At 41.7% G+C, this 21,992-nt stretch overlaps 1 protein-coding gene across 1 annotated transcript; it reads right to left on the reverse strand.

Annotated features, from left to right (window-relative positions):
* Window positions 1–1,692: 1,692 nt before the first annotated feature.
* On the reverse strand, window positions 1,693–15,821 carry LOC106561083 (E3 ubiquitin/ISG15 ligase TRIM25). Its single transcript, XM_014124705.3, has 6 exons — window positions 15,162–15,821; window positions 8,178–8,273; window positions 7,728–7,961; window positions 5,373–5,532; window positions 3,740–3,787; window positions 1,693–2,714 (listed from the first exon to the last, which is right to left on the reverse strand). The coding sequence occupies exons 1-6, from the start codon at window positions 15,756–15,758 to the stop codon at window positions 2,194–2,196; spliced, it is 1,656 nt and encodes a 551-aa protein (XP_013980180.1). The 5' UTR covers window positions 15,759–15,821; the 3' UTR covers window positions 1,693–2,193.
* Between the last annotated feature and the right edge of the window lie 6,171 nt (window positions 15,822–21,992).

The following is a 21,992-nucleotide window of genomic DNA, read 5'->3' on the forward strand; positions in this document are numbered from 1 at the left end:
AGCAGCGACAGTCTTCCTGGATGGCTTTTGCTCAATGAAGGTGTTAACGAGCTAGCTAACTATTTATTTGCCTAAACACTCATATTTGTAGGTGAATACGTTGCTGTCTATTCATTAATACCAATATGTCAATACGCTAGTGTCAGTGTTCAGTAGCATGTTAGCTAGCACAACAGCTAAGATAGCAACAATTATGAGCTGACTTTACATTAAAGCAAAACTTCACTTTTTATATATACTTTTGTCTTCGAAAAAAAACAGTTTTTGCTTTGTCATTATGGGGTATTGTGTGTAGATTTAATCAATTTTAGAATATGGCTGTAAGGTAACAAAATGTGTAAAAAGTCAAGGGGTCTGAATACTTTCCGAAAGCGCTGTATGCAGCCGTTTTCTTTAACGATTAGTTAGGTTAAAGTTAAGAGACAAAAGTAGTCTATAGCAATCTCGCTGGGCACAGACGTCAATTCAACGTCTATGCCACGTTGGTTCAACGTAATTTCATTGAAACAACTTTGAGTCAACCAGTGTGTGCGCAGTTGGATGCCAGTCATGTCAACCACCTCCTAACCTTCTACTGAAACCTGTGTATTGCCTCGTTCACGTCATGTCGGGAACTCGGAAATACAACCTTTCTACTGGGATAGGAGGAAACTCATATAAGATTGCTAAACAAGACTTTTAAATAGCTAATCAAATGGCTACCCGGACCACCTGCGTTGTCCCTTTTTTGCACTAACTCAATGCACACACACACTGGACTCTACTCACACATTCTTACACTAACACAAAGTATGTGTGGATAGCTGGGGGGTTGGTCCAGAGGGTGACTAGACTTCCCGGGCGGAAGTTGGAGAATTTAGCATTTTTCAAACACGCCTTTCCTTTGTTTCTAGAGCTGTAATCATTATGCTTAATTCTATGTTTAAAAAAAATGTATATTTCTACATATCTAAGCATACCTCGTTGGGGAGGGGGGTGTCGACCTCTTATGCCTGGAGCTGGCCCTAGTGAGTGAGGAGGATGAAGGAATACAGGTTACTGTATGTGGAACTTTAGTTAGACCCAGTATGGCTTATCAATACCATTTAGAATCTGTCCCAGTTCAATGAGAGGATGTCTAAACACAAATGGGGAATGTCAGCCATGAAGCATTCTAATGACAGTGATCTGAAATATACACTGTATTCCCAATGTAGTGCACTACTATTGAGCTGGTCAGAAGTGGGTGTCATTTGGGACAGAGCCAGTAACTCTCCTGTGTATGAAAATCTTTCTCTACCTCATATGTCTTCTTTATAGTTATCTCCTCCCCACTCTACTCTGTCACCACACCACAAACCAGCTTCAACACAATCCATTTAAAAGTAAAATACATACCTCGGAATACTATTACTGTAGTGTTTGTTAATGTCATCTGTTAATGTCAGACATTAACATACAAACAACTGTAAAGTACCGGTGAAACGCAGTATTTTAACATTTTAGGAACTTGCTTATCCAATTCGAAAAGAAATTTGACAATCCAAATCATGACCTTGTTTTTGTTGTATTTATTTCCCATCACCAGAAATATTTTTGAATCACTGAACAATAGAAGGCCTAACTTAATCTATTCCTAACTCGGGATAGTTTATTTAAAAGACGATACATCTACAACGATATTATAGCGCAACATATTGAGTGGCAAGTCAAGATATTTGCAGTTTTTTATTGTTTGTTCAGTAGTACCACCTGTTGGACAGGTTTAATGTTGCGCCTGAGAATTATGGGTTCATTAAATATGCCAAATTTAGGCCTGGTTTCCAGGACGGCTCCATTGAACATGCTTTTAAGTCTAGTACTAGGCTTAATCTGTGTCTGGGGAAACCTTCCCAAATAGTTTAGTTAGCAAGTAAGCGAAACTACCTGTTCCATGATACTGAGGAAAATTGCATAGAGACGGATAACCAATAGAGAACATATCAATGGTTCTCAATGCAAACCAATATACATCAAAAACATACACCATGGTGAATGTACAAGATTAAAACATTGCATTTGATAGAATATAAATACATTACATTTTTATTAATTGCATCTCTGAAGATCTAATCAGTCCGATGAAGTAACTGCAGAAAAAAAAACTAAGCTGAATGAAGCATCACATATGGGGACTGTCGCCACCAGCATGACTAGTATCTATGTGGGCCCCTACTACAGTTTACACAGCTCAGCAGTATCATTAGCTCCATAGAGACGAAACCCAGGATAGAGGGGCTGAGTGAATGTGGTCTGGACTCTGTGGAGGAGGGTCATTGTGTCAGAGACGCTGTAGAAGGACAGAGTACCTGCCTTGTGATCCAGGTACACTCCCACTCTGGAGGACCAAGGGCCCGGTACATTAGTCACAACATTATTGTGTATGAAACGATAACCCCCCGTAGAGCACCCTAAACTCCAGGACTTGTCATTGGATCCGAATGCATGACCTGCCTTTGTTCTGCTGATGTCTTTATATGAGACTGCTGTATGAACCCAGTGCCCACTCCACTCCACCTCCCAGTAACAGCATCCAGACAGACCCTCTCTACACAAAACCTGGTAGTAGTTGGTGAATCTGTCTGGATGGTTAGGATATGGTTGGGCTTGATCTGTAAAGATGACCTTTCTCTTCCCTTCAGTTAGAAAGAATTCTTCACATGCTGTGTTTGGGTCCAGTGTGAGCTGACAGGAATCTGGGAGAAGAGCAGAGCAGAGACCAGCAGAGTTTAGAACAATAAGTTGTCAAATAATGTATCCACACTGGCAGCACAGTAGTCAGTAGGTTGCTGTAGATTTACAGGAATATGTTTTTTTTTTGGTGCTACAAAAATACAGTATGGGTTGGTACTGCATTATAGTAAATGATTGGCAGCACAGTAGCCAGTAGGTTGCTGTATTCTGTGGCTGTACCATTTCCCACAATGCACCATAATTTACAGTATGCTGCAGTAAAAATTAACGGCAAAACAGGTAATACAATACGTTATTGTAAAATTACAGCAATTGCTAACAGTGTAGCTGAATGTCATTGAGCCCCCATAATGCATTGCTTTTACAGTAGCTAACTAAGATTTTTAGCTGTACATTTTCACCAATTTGTTACAGTGTACCCTGTCTTTGATTATAGCAGAGCAGAGATCAAAGGAGCAAGACAATGAATTAGATAGCTGCAGTACTCAATCTTTGACAATATCTACTATTGCTATAGTATATATATTCCTATCTCAGTGTTTGTGAGGAGTGTCCGTAAAAAGAGAATTAGCGATAGAGATAGCATCAGCTGAGATTGCACCATTCGGATTAAAACAGTTCCTACATTAATATTGAGGTCTATTTAACATGACCAGTTCTGCACACTCACACCCTCTTCTGCGCTAAACTATGCCATTGGCTTTTCTTTGCTGCGTAATATTGCTGCCGCGGTAACATCGCTGCTACCCCGCTATACATTGTCTGTTTTCTGCTGGCCTCGACACCACCCTAGCCTCCACCTGTTTGGTTCGGCTATTTTCTCCTGTCAGGGGGATTGGTATATATCTCGCTCACTGCCTGTAGTTGATTGATAATGGTAACTCATTGATATGGCATCGAGACGTCCCCTGAAGTAGCATTGCCTAATGCCAAGACCAAATGTATTGTCATCTATGTTCTAATAAATTGTTAAACGAATATGTGGGTTTCCACTAAACTGTTAGTTACTTTGAATAAAGAGACTCACATTGTAAAAAATGTTCTCTGGTCTTGCGCTCTGTAGGCAAAACATCCACTACAGACAAACAAACACATTCACAGAGAGAGGGAATGTTATTGTCATACCATATTGCACATGTACAGTGCATTGTTATGTTACAGTGCATTATTACATTACAGCCTTATTCTAAAATGTATTTAAATAGTTTTTTTCCCACTCAATCTAAACACAATAGCCCATGATGACAAAGCAAAAACAGATTTTTTTTTTAAATGTATAAAAAAATAAAATATTACATTTACATAAGTATTCAGACCGTTTACTCAAGACTTTGTTAAAGCACTTTGGCAGCGATTACAACCTCGAGTCATCTTAGGTATGACGCTACAAGCTTGGTACTTTCTCCCATTCTTCTCTGCAGATCCTCTCAACCTCTGTCAGGTTGGATGGGGAGCGTCGCTGCACAGCTATTTTCAGGTCTCTCTAGAGATGTTCGATCTGGTTCAAGTCCGGGCTCTGGCTAGGTCACTCAAGGACATTCAGAGACTTGTCCCGAAGCCACTCCTGCGTTGTCTTGGCTGTGTGCCTAGGGTCGTTGTCCTGTTGTAAGGTGAACCTTCGACCCACTGATCTCCTGAACGCTCTGGAGCAGGTTTTCATCAAGGATCTTTCTGTACTTTGCTCTGTTCATCTTTCCCTCGATCCTGACTAGTCTCCCAGTCCCTGCCGCTGAAAAACCTACCCACAGCAAGATGCTGCCACCACCATGCTTCACCGTATGGATGGTGCCAGGTTTCCTCCAGACGTGACGTTTGGTATTCACTTCAATCTTGGTTTCAAGGTCTGAGAGTTCATTAGGTGCCTTTTGGCAAACTCTAAGTGGGCTGTCATGTGCCTTTTACTGAGGAGTGGCTTCCGTCTGGCCACTCTACCGTAATGGTCTGATTGGAAGGTTCTCACATCTCCACAGAGGACCTCTGGAGCTCTGTCAGATTGAACATCGGGTTCTTGGTCACCTCCCTGAGGTAATCAGGTTGGCCAGGCGGCCAGTTCTAGGAAGAGTCTTGGTGGTTCCAAACTTCTTCCATTTAAGAATGATGGAGGTCACTGTGTTCTTGGCGACCTTCAATGCTGCAGAATTTTCCCCAGATCTGTGCCTCAACACTATCCTGTCTCGGAGCTCTATGGACAATTCCTTCGACCTCATGGCTTGGTTTTTGCTCTGACATGCACTGTCAACTGTGGGACGTTATATAGACAGGTGTGTGCCATTCCAAATCATGTCCAATCAATTTAATTTATCAGAGGTGGACTCCAATCAAGTTGTAGAAAAATCTGTATGATCAATGTAAACAGGATGCACCTGAGCTCAATTTCCAGTCTCATAGCAAAGGGTCTGAATATTTATGTAAATAAGGTATTTCTGTTTTTTATAATAAATTAGAAAAATTTGTAAACACCTGTTTTTGCTTTGTCATTATGTGGTATTGTGTGTAGATTGATGAGGATTTTTTTTATTTAGCCCATTTTAGAATAAGGCTGTAACGTAACAAAATGTGGAAATAGTCAAGGGGTCTGAATACTTTCCAAATGCACTGTATATGAATTGTAGGGAACTTTCAGTGATGTAAAGTTGATGTTCTTATTATTTTCAACACACCTGTAGTCGAGATCTTGGTCCATTCTTCTTTAAGGAAGTATTCTAGTTTCTCTCTCAGCTCAGACACAGTCTTACTCACATATCCAAAGTACTGAAGAGGACGGACAGTGATGCTGGGAAAGTCTGAAGATACACTGGGACTGGAGAGAGACTGATAACTCTGGGGAGTCAGACAGACAGACAAATAATTGAGAGTTTCATCCATTCTACACTGATGTGTCACATGTACAGTTGAAGTCGGAAGTTTACATCCACTTAGGTTGGAGTCATTAAAACTAGTTTTTCAACCACTCCACAAATTTTTTGTTAACAAACTATAGTTTTGGCAAGTCGGTTAGGACATCTACTTTGTGCATGACACAAGTAATCTTTCCAACAATTGTTTACAGACAGATTATTTCAATTATAATTCACTGTATCACAATTCCAGTGGGTCAGAAGTGTCACAGTATCCACAGAAAATGGTGCCCCTCCTCGGCCGGGCGGCGCTCGGCAGTCGTCGTCGCCGGTCTACTAGCTGCCACCGATCTATGTTTCTGTGTTCGTTGTGTTTTGTCTGTCTAGGTCCGCACCTGTTTCCTTTTCTGTCATTAGTAGGGGGGGTATTTAGTTTGTTCCTTTGGGTTTGTGTTTTGTGCGGGATTATTTGTTTGTCAGCGGGCAGTAGTGTTGTACGTTGTGTTTTTCTCCAGCGTTTATATATTGGAGTATTGATTCTAGCCGGGCTGCGCCCCGTGCGTATTTTTCATCTTTATTGGATTACCTGTTTCCCTTTTGGGGTTTTGTGCGATCCCTGTGCTTTTGATTCACCTAGTGTGTTGGGTGTCAATAAACTTCGGCCTACCGGACAATAGTATCCTGCATTTGACTCTGCTCCTTCCTCCTGTCCTAAATATCCGTGACAAGAAGTTTACATACACTAAGTTGACTGTGCCTTTAAACAGCTTGGAAAATTCCAGAAAATTATGTCATGGCTTTAGAAGCTTCTGATAGGCTAATTGACATCATTTGAGTCAATTGGAGGTGTACCTGTGGATGTATTTCAAGGCCTACCTTCAAACGCAGTGTCTCTTTGCTTGACATCATGGGAAAATCAAAAGAAATCAGCCAAAACCTTAGAAAAAAATTGTGGACCTCCACAAGTCTGGTTCACCCTTGGGAGCAATTTCCAAATGCCTGAAGGTACCACGTTCATCTGTACAAACAATAGTACGCAAGTATAAACTCCATGGGACCACACAGCCATCATACCGCTTAGGAAGGAGACGCGTTCTGTCTCCTAGAGATGAACGTACTTTGGTGCGAAAAGTGCAAATCAATCCCTGAACAACAGCAAAGGACCTTGTGAAGATGCTGGAGGAAACGGGTACAAAAGTATCTATATCCACAGTAAAACGAGTCCTATATCGACATAACCTGAAAGGCCGCTCAGCAAGGAAGAAGCCACTGCTCCAAAACCGGCATAAAAAAGCCAGACTACGGTTTGCAACTGCACATGGGGACAAAGATCCTACTTTTTGGAGAAATGTCCTCTGGTCTGATGAAACAAAAATAGAACTGTTTGGCCATAATGACCATTGTTATGTTTGGAGGAAAAAGGGGGATGCTTGCAAGCCGAAGAACACCATCCCAACCGTGAAGCACGGGGGTGGCAGCATCCTTTTGTGGGGGTGCTTTGCTGCAGGAGGGACTGGTGCACTTCACAAAATAGATGACATCATGAGGATGGAAAATTATGTGAATATATTGAAGCAACATCTCAAGACATCAGACAGGAAGTTAAAGCTTGGTCGCAAATGGGTCTTCCAAATGAACAATGACCCCAAGCATACTTCCAAAGTTGTGGCAAAATGGCTTAAGGACAACAAAGTCAAGGTATTGGAGTGGCCATCATAAAGCCCTGACCTCAATTCTATAGAAAATTGGTGGGCAGAACTGAAAAGGCATGTGCGAGCAAGGAGGCCTAAAAACCTGACTCAGTTACACCAGCTCTGTCAGGAGGAATGGGCCAAAATCCACCCAACCTATTGTGGGAAGCTCGTGGAAGGCTACCCAAAACGTTTGAGCCAAGTTAAACAATTTAAAGGCAATGTTAACAAATACTAATTGAGTGTATGTAAACTGCTGACCCACGGGGAATGTGATGAAAGAAATAAAATCTGAAATAAATAATTCTCTCTACTATTATTCTGACATTTCACATTCTTAAAATAAAAGTGGTGATCCTAACTGACCTAAGACAGGGAATTTTTACTCTGATTAAATGTCTGGAATTGTGAAAAACTGAGTTTAAAGGTATTTGGCTAAGGTGTATGTAAACTTCTGACTTCAACTGTATCAAGGCAATATAGTTACCTGCAGGAAATGGATGTGGTCCTTTGTGTGTGACAGCTGGTCCAGCTCAGCGTTTCTCTTCCTCAGCTCAGCTAACTCCCGCTTCAGTTGCTCCAGAAGTCCTTCAGCTTGACTCACTTGAGCCTTCTCTTGGGCTCTGATCAGCTCCTTCACTTCAGAGCACCTTCTCTCAATGGAGCGGATCAGCTGAGTAAAGATCTTCTCAGTGTCCTCCACTGCTGCCTGTGCAGAGTGCTTTTAGGAGACAGAGAGAGAGGGAAGAGAAGGCTTCATGTTAAACATTCTATTCTCTCTTTAACTAGGAGCCCAGACAGCCTGTTCCCCACAGTGGGGATCAGTGAGTTTGGAGAGAGGGGTCTCTCGCTCTCTCTCTCTCTCTCTCTCTCTCTCTCGCTCTCTCTCTCTCTCTGAGAGAAGTGAAAAGGTGCATCTCTGGTCAATAATATTCACCTTGAGAGACTCCACAGTCTGTTGGAGCTCCTTCAACTCATTCTCTCTCTTCTGGACTCTCTGCTGGACCTTCTGCTGACTCATCCCCAGTTGCTTCTGTGGAAAGTCACTATTCAATGAGTTATCAAGCATTATTTGCCCAGTAGTTCCACTAATACAGTAATGAGACATAGGGCCCATAGAGAGTAAGGTCTAAAATAGTGAGGAAATACCTTCGCCATATGATAATTGATATGTTGCTATGTAAACCTACATGTATCAAGTAGTTTACACTGAACGTTGGAGTCATGAAAGGGCATATTCCGAATGATAATGGTGTTTGACTTGAGAAAATGGTGATACTTTAACCTAGATGCTCCAAATGTAATTGTGTACTACATCATACATTTCGTATTATATGGTCATTTCCATGTAAAGGACCCATGAGCACCAACATGTGAAGTTCATAGGAGCATATCAAATTGGGTGTCAAATGAAAGCTAAGAGTCTATATTTTGGGGAAATGAAGGCATAGATACATTTTTCAACCATTTTCCATCTTAAAAATTAGGCATATGTTTCCATCCACAGTTTTTATGCGAGTGAAGTCATACTATATACAAAAATGTATCACAACAGCTTTGAAGGAAACAGGAAGTTTCCGTACAATTTCATAAATGCCAACAGATAATTTCTTTGTTAGACATGGTGGGAGGGATCTTTTTGTGTCGGTAAAATGTATTATGCTAGACATTGTGGAAATGCCTTTAAGCGCAAATATTGATATAACAACCATCCAATCGAAGTAAACTTGGGAGTCACGCGATGGCATGGTGTGTGGTCCTCCAACTACGACTCGGGAAACCATGAAGTTTATTAGGCTACAGATTAAATATATTTATTAACTTCACAGGCTGGTAAAAGTGCACAGTGACCTTTCCAATAAATATTGAGGGTCTTATTCTAGTGACATGATGATTGATGCTTGACCGCCTTTTGACAAATAAAAATATTCTCGCTCTTATCCATAATAATCTCATCATGTAAACTAACCTACCCGCACAGCCTACCCACCTGCCAAGACCAGAGTAGGCACATTTGCTATTTAACGCAACAGGTTTTGTGACAAAACTTTAGATTTTTATTCGGTACATGAAAATGTAAGGAAAAAAGTCAGTTTTGTGTGCACTACGTCATCACGCACTGATTTGTATGTCAACAAGTCAGTTTGGTGGATCCACACCACTGGTGGAAAAATATGCATGTTTTCTTTATGCAGATGTTTTTATATTTGCATGAGAATCTGTTGCCAATTGGATGGAAACCAAGCAACTAATGGCTTTGATTTCTGGTCAAACAGATGGAAAAGGGGTTTTAGACAACATCTACCAGAAAAAAAGTCTTAAAAGTTATTAGAAATACATCAAAACAAAATAATGTTTAAGTACAGACCCCTGCCAATTAATATCAACACTTATATTTCGTTTGGATAAATTATTGGCCTTCTGTAAGTTTAAGAAACATCGCCTTGTAATTCCGTTACCAAAGAGCCACAGATTTTTAAAAGCTCAGTGCATGATGGAGCTTTGGCCTGGTGACATTACCAGGTGGTAAATTAGTTAATAGACCAATAAGAAAGAGTTCCAAACATCTCTGCCAATAACAGCTAGTTTTCAGTTTTCCCCTCCCCACTCAGACCACTCCCAGACAGTCCAAGCTAAATTCTTGCTTGAGAAATGTATCTTCGCTAAGAAGCTATTTGTTTCTTTTAGACCATTTTAATTGAAAACAATCATGATTTGGTGTTGAAATAAAATAAAAATGTCTGCGTTTAACCTAATATATATTTTTACATTTCCCTCATGAGGAGGGAGAATAGTGAAAGTTCACAGAAGTAACAAGCAAAGGTAGACCTACCAGTTAGTTAGTGTTTTTACTGATAATTTAAAGAAAAATCATTATTAAGTCATTAAAACTCGTAATTCCGTTACCAAATTGGTAACGTCCACATCTGAACCAATCATAGAAGTCTATGTTTTATAAGTTTGTACAGCACAGTAAAGAACATTTTGGAGAGTATAGTTCAGTACAGCACACTAGAATACAGTATAATGTACTGCATTGTACTGAATTCTACTGTGCTGTACTGTGATGTCCAAAATTGTGAAACAAAGACGTCTACAATAGGTTCAGATTGGGTCCGGTCTGGACCAACCAAATTTAGTCTTGTTTGTGGCAGATCTCACTAGAATAATAGCCAGTGGGGGGCTCCCAAGTGGCACAGCGGTCTACGGCACTGCATCGCAGTGCTAGAGGCATCACTACAGACCCTGGTTTGTTCCCAGGCTGTATCACAACCGGCCGTGATCGGGAGTCCCATAGGGCGGCGCACAATTGTCCCAGCGTCGTCCAGGTTAGGGGAGGGTTTGGCTGGGGGGGCTTTACTTGGCTCATCGCACTCTAGCGACTCCTTGTGGCGGGCTGGGCGCCTGCAGGCTGACCTCAGTCGTCAGGTGTGTTTCCTCAGACACATTGGTGTGGCTGACTTCCGGGTTAAGCAGGCGTGTGTTAAGAAGCGGGGTTTGGCTGGTCATGTTTCGGAGGACGCATGACTCGAACCTTCGCCTCGCATGCGCGTTGGGGAGTTTAAGATTAAAACTGGGTAGAAAAAAAGGGGGTAAAAAAAATCTAAATTAAAAGAATAATAGCCAGTGTGTAGAATAAAATCCATACATGTAAAGGATTATATTGCATTTTTCTAACGTTCTGTACCTATTCAGGATACATCACCATGAAAAGACTGACATTTATATCCATAATTATGCATTTCTGTATAGTACAGATCAGGGACACGATGTAGTTCCGTTACTGGGTGTAAATCCACTTCACTTACTGTAGTTCAATAACCAAAATAGATTTTTTCAAACTTAAGCTGTCATGTCATAACTGACAACCCCATTCTTTCTGCAGACATCTTTGAATCTTAATTCAGAGTAGATATTTAAGAGTTTTTGGAAAACGCGGTCATACAAAAAAAGAGAGATTTGACCGTAATTCTGTTGCCAAACTTTGCATCTGCACAGTTCTTCCAGTAAATGTGATATTGTGAATGTTTCTGTGTAGATTGTTCCAAGTAGTCCTTGTGCATTGTTGTATGGTTTGCTAAACTTTGAAATCAATGTTTTTTGTTTGGCATACATTTTAAAGTGGAAAATTGGAGTCTCATATTAATTCCGTTGATGTGAAATTACCTATATGCTCCAAACTGCAAAGAAAAAAAGGGAAAAAAAGCTATTCCAATTCCAAAGTGCTTAAAGAGCGACTGCCCCAAAAAACAACTTCTTGTTTTGAAATTGGCCTATATGGCATCGATATGAGTAAGAAACATTTATCTTCAGTATCAAAATTGACTACAGAGTGTAAATAGGATCATTTTGGTAGTAAAGTCTGGTATGACTATGTCATGGTATTTCACAGAATGAATGGTGCTGTAACAGTTTTCTGTAGGTTGGGTTTATTTGAATCCTGCTCACAGCTGGAAGCACTCAAGTAATCATCAATTCAAAACACAGCTGCACAAGATTCACTCTTAATGCCAATGGCAAAGATTGCTGATTATATTGACAAGATATTCGAGTGACCGCTCTAACAATGGAAATACAAGTCCTCAAAGAAGGAAGGTAGGCAGGAGGAGGCGAGATCGGGTGGGACCATTCTAGCCAATGAGCGGGCCATCGAGCGAGTGGCGCAGTGCTCTAAGGCACTGCATCTCAGTGCAAGAGGTGTCACTACAGTCCCTGGTTCGAATCCAGGCTGTATCACATCCGGCCGTGATTGGGAGTCCCATAGGGCAGCGCATAATTGGCCCAGCGTCGTCCGGGTTTGGCCGTCATTGTAAATAACAATTTGTTCTTAACTGACTTGCCTAGTTAAATAAAGGTTAAAGTACATGTGCGAAGAGCACACAATATAGATAGATAGAGGACTCATCTTTGTATCTGTGCCAATATAGCGACTTTGACAGCATGGGCAGCGCCATTAACCATCTTCATTTTAAAGTAGTCAATTTTCCTTCATTGGCTGATTGCTCCCAACTCATAGGAATCCCCACCCAGTTGACTACTTTAAAATGGTGGAAGCCCTAAATGGCAATGTCCATGCTAACACAGCTTTTATCCACGATGAGTCCTCTATTTATCCCTATGACAATATAAAGTCGTTTTGGGTAATTTGTCAAAATGCCACTTATATCAGTACATTCGTAACAACCTAGCCATTACGAAACTTCTATTCAATCAAATAAGCCTCACGTTGCCTAATGTATTGATAAGTCACCTTGTCCAAGAGAGAGATTTACATGGTTATCAAAACGTCACACCAGGGTAAGCCTACACGAAACACAACCCTTATTTTAAGTGTTTTTAAAATCCCCATATGGGAAAAATGAATGGTGGAAAAACGATTGGAACCATTTCCCTGTTTGACCGCTAGGTTTAATGAGTGTTATGACACCTTCTCTGTGGGGCTCTATTAGTGGAAACCAAGACTGTTCTCAGAGCAAGACTACCTCTTTTGACTAGCAGAAGTTACTTTTCATGGCAGGTTAAGAGAAATTACGCAGCAAGTTAGGATAATTAACATGGCAGGTTAGGCTAATTAGGTTAGGGTTTGCTAAAATTATCCTTGAGTGTACAAAACATTAGGAACACCTTCCTCATTTTTGAGTTGCACATCATTTTGCCCTCAGAACAGCCTCAATTCGTTGGGGGCATGGACAAACATTCCACAGGGATGCTGGCCTATGTTGCCTCAAATGCTTCCCACAAGTTGTGTCAAGTTGGCTGGTAGTGGATCTCTACTCTAAATAGCTTGTTCCATCTCATCGCACAGATGCTCTATTGGATTGAGATCTGGTGACTGGGCAGGCCACTGCAGTAAGCTGAAATCACTGTGTTCGTGGAACCATTCCTGGACAATCCTAGCCTTGTGACATGGGGGATGATCCTGCTGAAAAAAATCCATTCTCAGATTGATAAACTGCTGCCATGAAGGTATGCACCTGATTGGTAATAATACTTATATATCCTGTGGCATTCAATCAATTAATCAGATTTATTTATAAATCCCTTTTTACATCAGCCGATGTCACAAAGTGCTATACAGAAACCCAGCCTAAAACCCCAAACAGCAAGCAATGCAGATGTAGAAGCACGGTGGCTAGGGGAAAAACTCCCTAGAAAGGCAGAAACCTAGGAAGAAACCTAGAGAGGAAGCGTGCTCCATTTTTAAAAGGGGGCCCAATGTGTGCCATGAAAGCACACCCAGTCAAAGTAACCAGATGTGGTGTGGTGTTGATATCGTGTGTATCTAAAAAGTGCAAAAGGAGAGTACATTGCGGTTCGCGAAATGATCGATGCATGAAGTGGACAGCTTTGATTTTCGGAGCAGGGCACCGGTGAAAGGTGTTCTCTGGCATTAGTTGGACATTGATAATCAATATTTTAGGCCCAAAAAATTATAGGAGTAGATTATGCACGCCGCTTGACCTGCATGGGGAAAATAAGCAAAGTTTATCTGTATTATTGATGTTTGATGAGTATTTACCACCCTATGTAAAGTTGGGATATTTAAGATGCGCTGTAAGAGCGTTCGTGTAAAACCCGATGCAATGCAAGAAGTGTAAAAAGGTTGGCCATGTGTCAAGTGTTTGCAGACGGAAGGAATATGTAATTGAAGAGTCTGTGAATGTAAAATGTTGCAACTGTGGTAGGGATCATATTTCCGAATTGGGGGGGGGGGGGGGCAGTGCCCCTGTGACAACAATTTTGGACCCCCTTGTGGCCCCCCTAAATGTGGAGTATGAAATAATTTTTACATAACTAAGTTTTGCTATCGTTCTTTTTTTACATCCGTTATTAGACAGTGGCAACGATGATGATTATGAACATGGTCTTTTGCCTGCTAATGCCTGCAATGCAGTGAAGAAAACGATATGACAACAATAACGTCTAATGTAACTGGCCCCTCTAACAGTACAACTGGCCCCAGCTTGGCCCCCCAGTTGAAATGGTCTAGAACTGCCACTGTTCCAAGACTAAACGGCAGAAGCACCTCAAGGACGACTGTCGACAGGAAATGTCCCGCCGTCACAGGATCCTTCTGAGCCTGCGTAGGGACCTGACTAAAACAGAAAAGCAGGCTGATTTAGTTTAATTAACATTTCGTTATTATTTTTGTTTTTTACCCAATTTTTTTCATTTTTGGAACTTTATTATCCACCTGTACAGTAGGTGGCGGAATGCACATATAATTGTTGCGAACGCCATTATACCAAAGAAGAAGACGACGACCGGTTTTCATGCAATTTCTTTCACTTGAGAAATACTGCGCCAAACATCTTAGTGAGATGTAAAATTGCGCACCAAACACCTCTGCAAAAAATGTCAAAATGGATTACAGATTTCTTGCGTTATCTTTGATTAATTCAGACTATTTTGATAAAGTGTACTGGTTTACGGCGTCTCGAGGGACAAACAGTAATATTGCGTTTTTCAAGCGAAGGTATTTTAAGGGGGTATGCGAGCGCACACGTTCACGTCGCCTAGCCGAGTTCTACTATGAGCAACCCGGACCTATGTATGCGGAAGAATGCGCAAAGCTGTCATCAAGGCAAAGGGCGGCTACTTTGAAGAATCTCAAATAAAAAAATCTATTTTGATTTGTCTAACCTTTTTGGGCTACTACATGATTCAAATGTGTTATTTCATAGTTTAGATCTCTTCACTATTATTCTACAATGTAGAAAATAGTAAAAATAAAGAAAAACCCTTGTATGAGTAGGTGTGTCCAAACTTTTGACTGGTACTTTATATTCTCACAGTTTGTGTTACTTCTGCTGTGGGTCAATTATATTTTAAATATATATCATTAAAACAGACTTAGTTCCCACTGTATCTTTAAGTCTTTGTTCATCACACAGTCACCAACAAGTTGAACATGTCCTACCTGTTTCTCAGTTCTCTCTGCTGCAGCTGACACTGTATCATGGCCTTTATGTACATCCATCACACACAGCCTACAGATACACTGCTGATGTGTACGACAGTAAAACTCCAGCAGTTTGTCATGATGAGAGCAGATCTTCTCCTGTAGTTGAGCTGTGGCTTTAATCAATTTGTGCTTCTTAAAGGCAGGAACTTCATAGTGAGGTTGGAGGTGAGTCTCACAGTAAGAGGCCAAACACGCCAGACAGGACATGAGGGCTTTCTGCTTTCTGGTCCCAGTGCAGAAATCACATGCCACATCTCCAGGTCCAGCATAGCACAGAGCAGGAGGGGGAGCAGCCTGGAGTCCTGTCTTCTTCAGTTTCTCAACTACCTCAGCCAACATGTTATTTTTCCTCAGAGTAGGCCTTGGAGTGAAGGTCTGTCTGCACTGGGGACAGCTATAGACCCCTTTCAGAACATTCTTATCCCAGCAGTCCTCGATACACCTCCAACAGTAACTGTGTCCACAGGCAGTAGTGACTGGCTCCTTCAGTAGATCCAGACAGACAGAACAACAGAACTGGTCCTGATCCAGGAGAACTCCTTGCTGAGCCATTTGGACTGTTGTTCACTCTCACACAGACAGATACTCAGAGCAGCTTTGTTTTCTCAGAAGAGAGTTTGTGGGAGGGAGAGGGACTTCCTGGTTCTGCCAGAGGGGTGTGGTTAGAGAGAGAGAGAGAGAGAGAACTGGGGCGGGTTCAGCAGGACGCAACGTTTTAGAACATTCAGAGAGAAATGTTATGTAGAATTAACATGCCACTCCAACATGTAGAATAAGGAATCACTTTGGCTCTATTTGTGTATTTCTATCTGCAATGTTCAAGAACATTTTGCAACTGAACGTGGCCCTGCAGGCAACTTCAAGAGAGAAACAAACCGTTTTGTTCCTAGGTTAGGGCCTGAAGTTTAATATGGAATAAATCAAACAATTAAACATTCTCAAATGCGAGTTGTTAGAATATATGAAGTATGTTGTTCAAGGTTCCAGTTTATTTTTGCATAATTAGTTAGGTTGAAGTTAGACAAGATCAAAGTAGCTTTTCAGATAAGCAGTGGGTTGGGTTTGAGGGAGTTTAATTAGGCTGAACCAGGGTGCACCGGGCTATGGCCCATGACATGACCGGGCAAAACCGGTGAGGGAGGAACGCCCTTCTCAAATTGAACAGTGGGTGAACTGGTTTTGCATCGCCTGGTGCCCCGGTTGGGCAAGGTTTGCCATCTGCTTTGAACTGAACACTCGGCTCATGCCCAGGAGGCAGACGGTTACAAAATTAATGCAATTACTTTTCACCCAGTGCAAACTCCTCCTACCCGGTTAACCGTACCATTTGAGCCCTATCAGTCCCGAGACCCCAGTATCACGTTTCAGGTAAGACCCAAATGCAGAGTGTGTTGAAGTAACAATGTTTATTACAGCAACAGGGGCAGGCAAACGACAGGTCAAGGCAGGCATAGGTCGATAATCCAGAGTAGTGGGGCAAGGGTACAGGACGGCAGGCAGGCTCAGGGTCAGGCAGAGTGGTCAGGCAGGGGGGGCTCAGAGTCAGGACAGGCAAGGGTTAAAACCAGGAGGGCGAGAAAAAGAGAGACAGAGGGAAATCAGGAGCTGAGACGTTAAACTGGTTGACTTGACAAACGAGACGAACTGGCAACAGACAAACAGGGAACAAAGGTATAAGTACCCAGGGGATAATGGGGAAGATGGGCGACGCCTGGAAGCGGGTGGAGACAAGCACAAGGACAGGTGGAACAGATCAGGGTGTGACACCCAGCAAAAATGGGCTTTTCATTGATGACTTTCATTCATCCAGCTCTTATACTGTATTTAGCCTCACAATTAAGTGTTTTACCCCTTTCTTTTCAGGATAACCAGGGCTACAAGTGGAACACAAAACTTTTTGACAAAATCCGTTTTATTGACAAATGTAAAAAAATAAATAAAAAAACTGTAAAAGGCTGCCAAAGCAAAAACCTGGTAAAAATGAATTTATATGAATGCTGTACAGAAATAGTTCTCACTGGGAAATTAATATCCAACTAGTCGATGACAACTGTGAGTTTGGAGTTTGTGACTTCACCTATGTGAGGTTATTACAGTATTATAGACACTATGTCCTAGGATTTCCGATGATCTTCTATGTAGAAGAACCCCTTACCTTCTAACGACTCTAGTGTAGTTTGTGAACATCAAAGAGCAAAGTGTGTTACATGTTCGTGAATCTCAGCTTTTCATACCTACCTTTTAATAGTTTGTAGCTCAAACCATTCGGAATCTACAGACGTTTTTGTTTAAAATTGTCACACTTGTCGTTGGAAATGGAGGACCAAAACGCAGCAGGTATGTGTATGCTCATCTTGCTCTTTTAATAAATACAAAATGAACACCAAAATAACAAAGAACGAACGATCGACAAAAAACAGTCTGGTAAGGCACAAGGCTATACACAGAATAATCACCCACAAAATACAAGACAAACACACCCAACTAATATAGGACTTCCAATCAAAGGCAACACCAAACAGCTGCCTTCAATTGGAAGTCCAACCCCAATTAACTCAACATAGAACCAGACACACTAGACTAAACATAGAAATACCTAAACATAAACCAAAACCCGGAAATACTAAATCAAACACCCTTTTAACAAACACACCACCCCGAACCACATAAAACGAATACCCTCTGCCACGTCCTGACCAAACTACAATACTAATTAACCCTTATACTGGCCAGGACGTGACAAAAATACCTGGCACCAGGCCCTTTGGGGATTCGCCCTTGTCTCACAAACACCGCTCAAGCTCAGCCCCCGTTAATTACACAAACTGGTTGGTATCTACAGATGAAGAAGAAATAGACAAATCCAATGTTCCAACCCAGAAGTCTGTAGCTCAAACACATAATGATTTAAAATGGGTTAGAAGTCCAAAACACGCCGACGTTACGGTGGGACACAATGGGTTAATCGAATCCCCTCAATGACAGTCATGTCAACCACTTCCTAGCCTTCTACCACACCCAATTCCGTTTTTAGGTGGCCCCCAACCAAATTATTATAAAGAAATGTGGGGAAGTCAACTTACTGTTCGTATAGTAGTAGAATACACAATGTGGAATTTCGAAATTCAGTTGGGGATCAGAGGTTTTCCTCTTGTTATGTCAGTCACTGATAGTCACTCAATTAGCCCATGTCATTTAACGTTTTATAGATTGCTAGGTAAATTAGTCTAGCCTGCTATCTAAACTTTGTAGTAATCATGGCCAATTTACTGACCGGGCACGCATGATATGTGTCCAGGGGACCTGACCTCTTGATTTTGTTAGTCACTCTCACTCAGATATTGTATGAACATGGCATAATGCCGTGTTCACGTGCTTGTCAGAACTTCCTATTTCTTAAATGTGATGTCGGGAAAAATGACTTATTTTCATTGACGTGCTTTCTGGCCGTAACACTTACACTACAAAACCAATACGATTTTAGTGAGCTTGATCAGTTAACTAATGTTGCTTGCTTAACATTGACGATATTGTCAGACTAGCTACATTATCTATATTGATAAGGTTGAGGTTGTCAAAAACGGATTTGTTGTCATCTTTTGGTTGAAAGGTAAAATGTCAGTTGTGAAACTTCACAACTTCGCAACTCGGGCCACAACATTTTTTACGAGCCTCCCACTTGTAATTCTGACTTGGAGGGTCATTCAGATGAAAGTTCCCAGTCAGAACTAGGAATTTACGATAACACTGATAGCATGTGAACGCGACATATGTCACGGCAAAATATGTAGAATTGCAGGAAATTTGCTTAAAAGCGGCACATTTTTCTCGCCATCCAATGCAAAAATGAGTGGAATCGCATGAAATTTGTTTTAAAACTGCAAACGTTTCCCTCTGCCCCATGGAAAAAATGTGTAGAATTGCAGGACATTAACTTTAAAACTGCACATTTTTCTCTCTGCTGCCAAGGGGGGCACTAAAATGTTTTGCAGGCCCCAAAATACTAGATGGCATCTGTGTAATATATCCCCCGTGAAGGCAGGGGCCCTCTCTTTGAAATCTTTATGGGAAGAAGTGAGATTTCCCATGTTAACAATACAATATTGGGCTATGTACACTGCTTGCCTGTTTCATTGAGACAAAATGGTGACAAAAATAAATTACAGTGCCTTTGGAAAGTATTCAGACACTTTGACTTTTTCCACATTTTGTTATGTTACAGCCTTATTCTAAAATTGATTAAATAAAAAATAAAAGATACTCAGCAATCTACACACAATACCCCATAATGACAAAGCAACAGGTTTTAGCAATTTATTTACATAAGTATTTAGACCCATTGCTATGAGACTCAAAATTTTGCTCAGGTGCATCCTGTTTCCATTGATCATCCTTGAGATGTTTCTACAATTTGATTGGAGTCCACCTGTGGTAAGTTCAACTGATTGGACACGATTTGGAAAGGCAAACACCTGTCTATATAAGGTCCCACAGTTGACAGTGCATGACAGAGCAAAAACCAAGCCATGAGGTCTAAGGAATTGTTGATAGAGCTCCAAGACATGATTGTGTCGAGGCACAGATCTGGGGAAAGGTACCAAAGCATTTCTGCAGCATTGAAGGTCCCCAAGAACACAGTGGCCTCCATCATTCTTCAATGGAAGAAGTTTATAATCACTAAGACTCTTCCTAGAGCTGGCCGCCCGGCCAAACTGAGAAATTCGGGGGAGAAGGTTCCTTGGTCAGGGAGGTGACCATGAACCCAATTGTCACTCTGACAGAGCTCTAGAGTTCCTCTGTGGAGATGGGAGAACCTTCCAGAAGGACAACCATCTCTGCAGCACTCTACCTATCAGGCCTTTATGGTAGAGTGGCCAGACAGAAGCCACTACTCAGTAAAAGGCACATGACAGCCCACTTGGAATTTGCCAAAAGGCACCTAAAGACTCTCAGACCATGAGAAACAGTCTGATGAAACCAAGATTGAACTCTTTGGCCTGAATGCCAAGCGTCACGTCTGGAGGAAACCTGGGACCATCCCTACGGTGAAGCATGGTGGTGGCAGCATCATGCTGTGGGGATGTTTTTCAGCAGCAGGGACTGCAAGACTAGTCAGGATTGAGGGAAAGATGAACAGAGCAAAGTACAGAGAGATCCTTGATGAAAACCTGCTCCAGAGCGCTCAGGACCTCAGACTGGGGCGAAGGTTCACCTTCCAACAGGACAACGACCCTAAGAACACAGCCAAGACAACGCAGTAGTGGCTTCAGGACAAGTCTCTGAATGTCCTTGAGTGGCCCAGCCAGAGCCCGGACTTGAACCCGATCAAACATCTCTGAATAGACCTGAAAATAGCTGTGCAGCAAAGCTCCCCGTCCAACCTGACAGAGCTTGAGAGGATCTGCAGAGAAGAATGGGAGAAACTTCCCAAATACATGTGTGCCAAGCTTGTAGTGTCATACCCAAGAAGACTCGGATATAATCGCTGCCTAAGGTGCTTCAACCAAGTACTGAGTAAAGGGTCTGAATACTTAGTTAAATGTGTATTTTTTTTATTTTTATAAATTAGCAATCATTTCCAAAAACCTGTTGTTGCTTTGTCATAATGGGGTATTGTGTGTAGTTTGATGAGAAAAAACAACAATTCAATCAATTTTCGAATATGGCTGTAACCTAACAAAATGTGGAAAAAGTCAAGGGGTCTCAATATTTTCCGAAGGCACTATATATACCCGTTTTTGCAACACAATGATGCAAGCAAAAATACATTTGGGACTGATTTGCTCGTAAAAAAATGTGTGGGGCAGAAACAGGCCAGTTATCTCAAAATATATAGGTCAATTATCATTTCTACAAAACCGGTGGGTTTTTCTTTTAATCCAAAATAATAATTAATATCATATATACGCTGAGTATACAAAACATTAGACAGACTGACCAGGTGAATCCAGGTAAAAGCTGTGATCCCTTATTGATGTCAATTGTTAAATCCACTTCAATCAGTCTAGATGAAGGGGAGGAGACAGGTTAAAGAATGATTTTAAACCCTTGAGACAATTGAGACATGGATTGTATATGTGCGCCATTCAGAAGGTGTTCCTAATGTTTTGTACACCCATCTAGTACCGGATCAGACCCCCCCTTTGCCTCCAAAACAGCCTGAATTATTTGGGGTATGGATATGTTCAGATACGCTGTGGCGTTCAAACGTTGCTCAATTGGAAAACATTCCCCACACCACTACACCACCGCCACCAGTCTGAACCGTTGACACCAGGCAGGATGGGTCCATGGACTCATGCTGTTTACACCAAATCCTGACTCTACCATCAGCATGACGCAACATCAACCGGGATTCGTTGGACCAGGCAATGTTTTTCCACTCCTCACTCATCCAGTGTTGGTGATCGCGTGCCCACTTGAGCCACTTCTTGTTTTTAGCTGATCGGATTGAAACCCGGTGTGGTCGTCTGCCGCAATAGCCCACCCGTGACAAGGACCGAAGATGTCGTTCTGCACTCCACTGCTGTAATGTGCAGTTATTTGTCCGTTTGTGGCTCACCTGTTGGCTTGCAACATTCTTGCCTTTTTCCTTCCACCTCTTTCATCAACAAGCTGTTTTCACCCACAGGACTACCGCTGACTGGATGTTTTTTGTTTGTCGCACCATTCTCTGTCAACCCTAGACACTGTCGTGAGTGAAAAGCCCAGCAGGCCGGACATTTCTGAGATACTGGAACCGGCGCAACAGGCACCGACAATCATACCATGCTCAAAGTCGCTTAG

The sequence above is a fragment of the Salmo salar genome, chromosome 10, assembly GCF_965601325.2.
Source record: "Salmo salar chromosome 10, fSalSal1, whole genome shotgun sequence".
NCBI classification, from domain to species: Eukaryota; Metazoa; Chordata; class Actinopteri; order Salmoniformes; family Salmonidae; genus Salmo; species Salmo salar.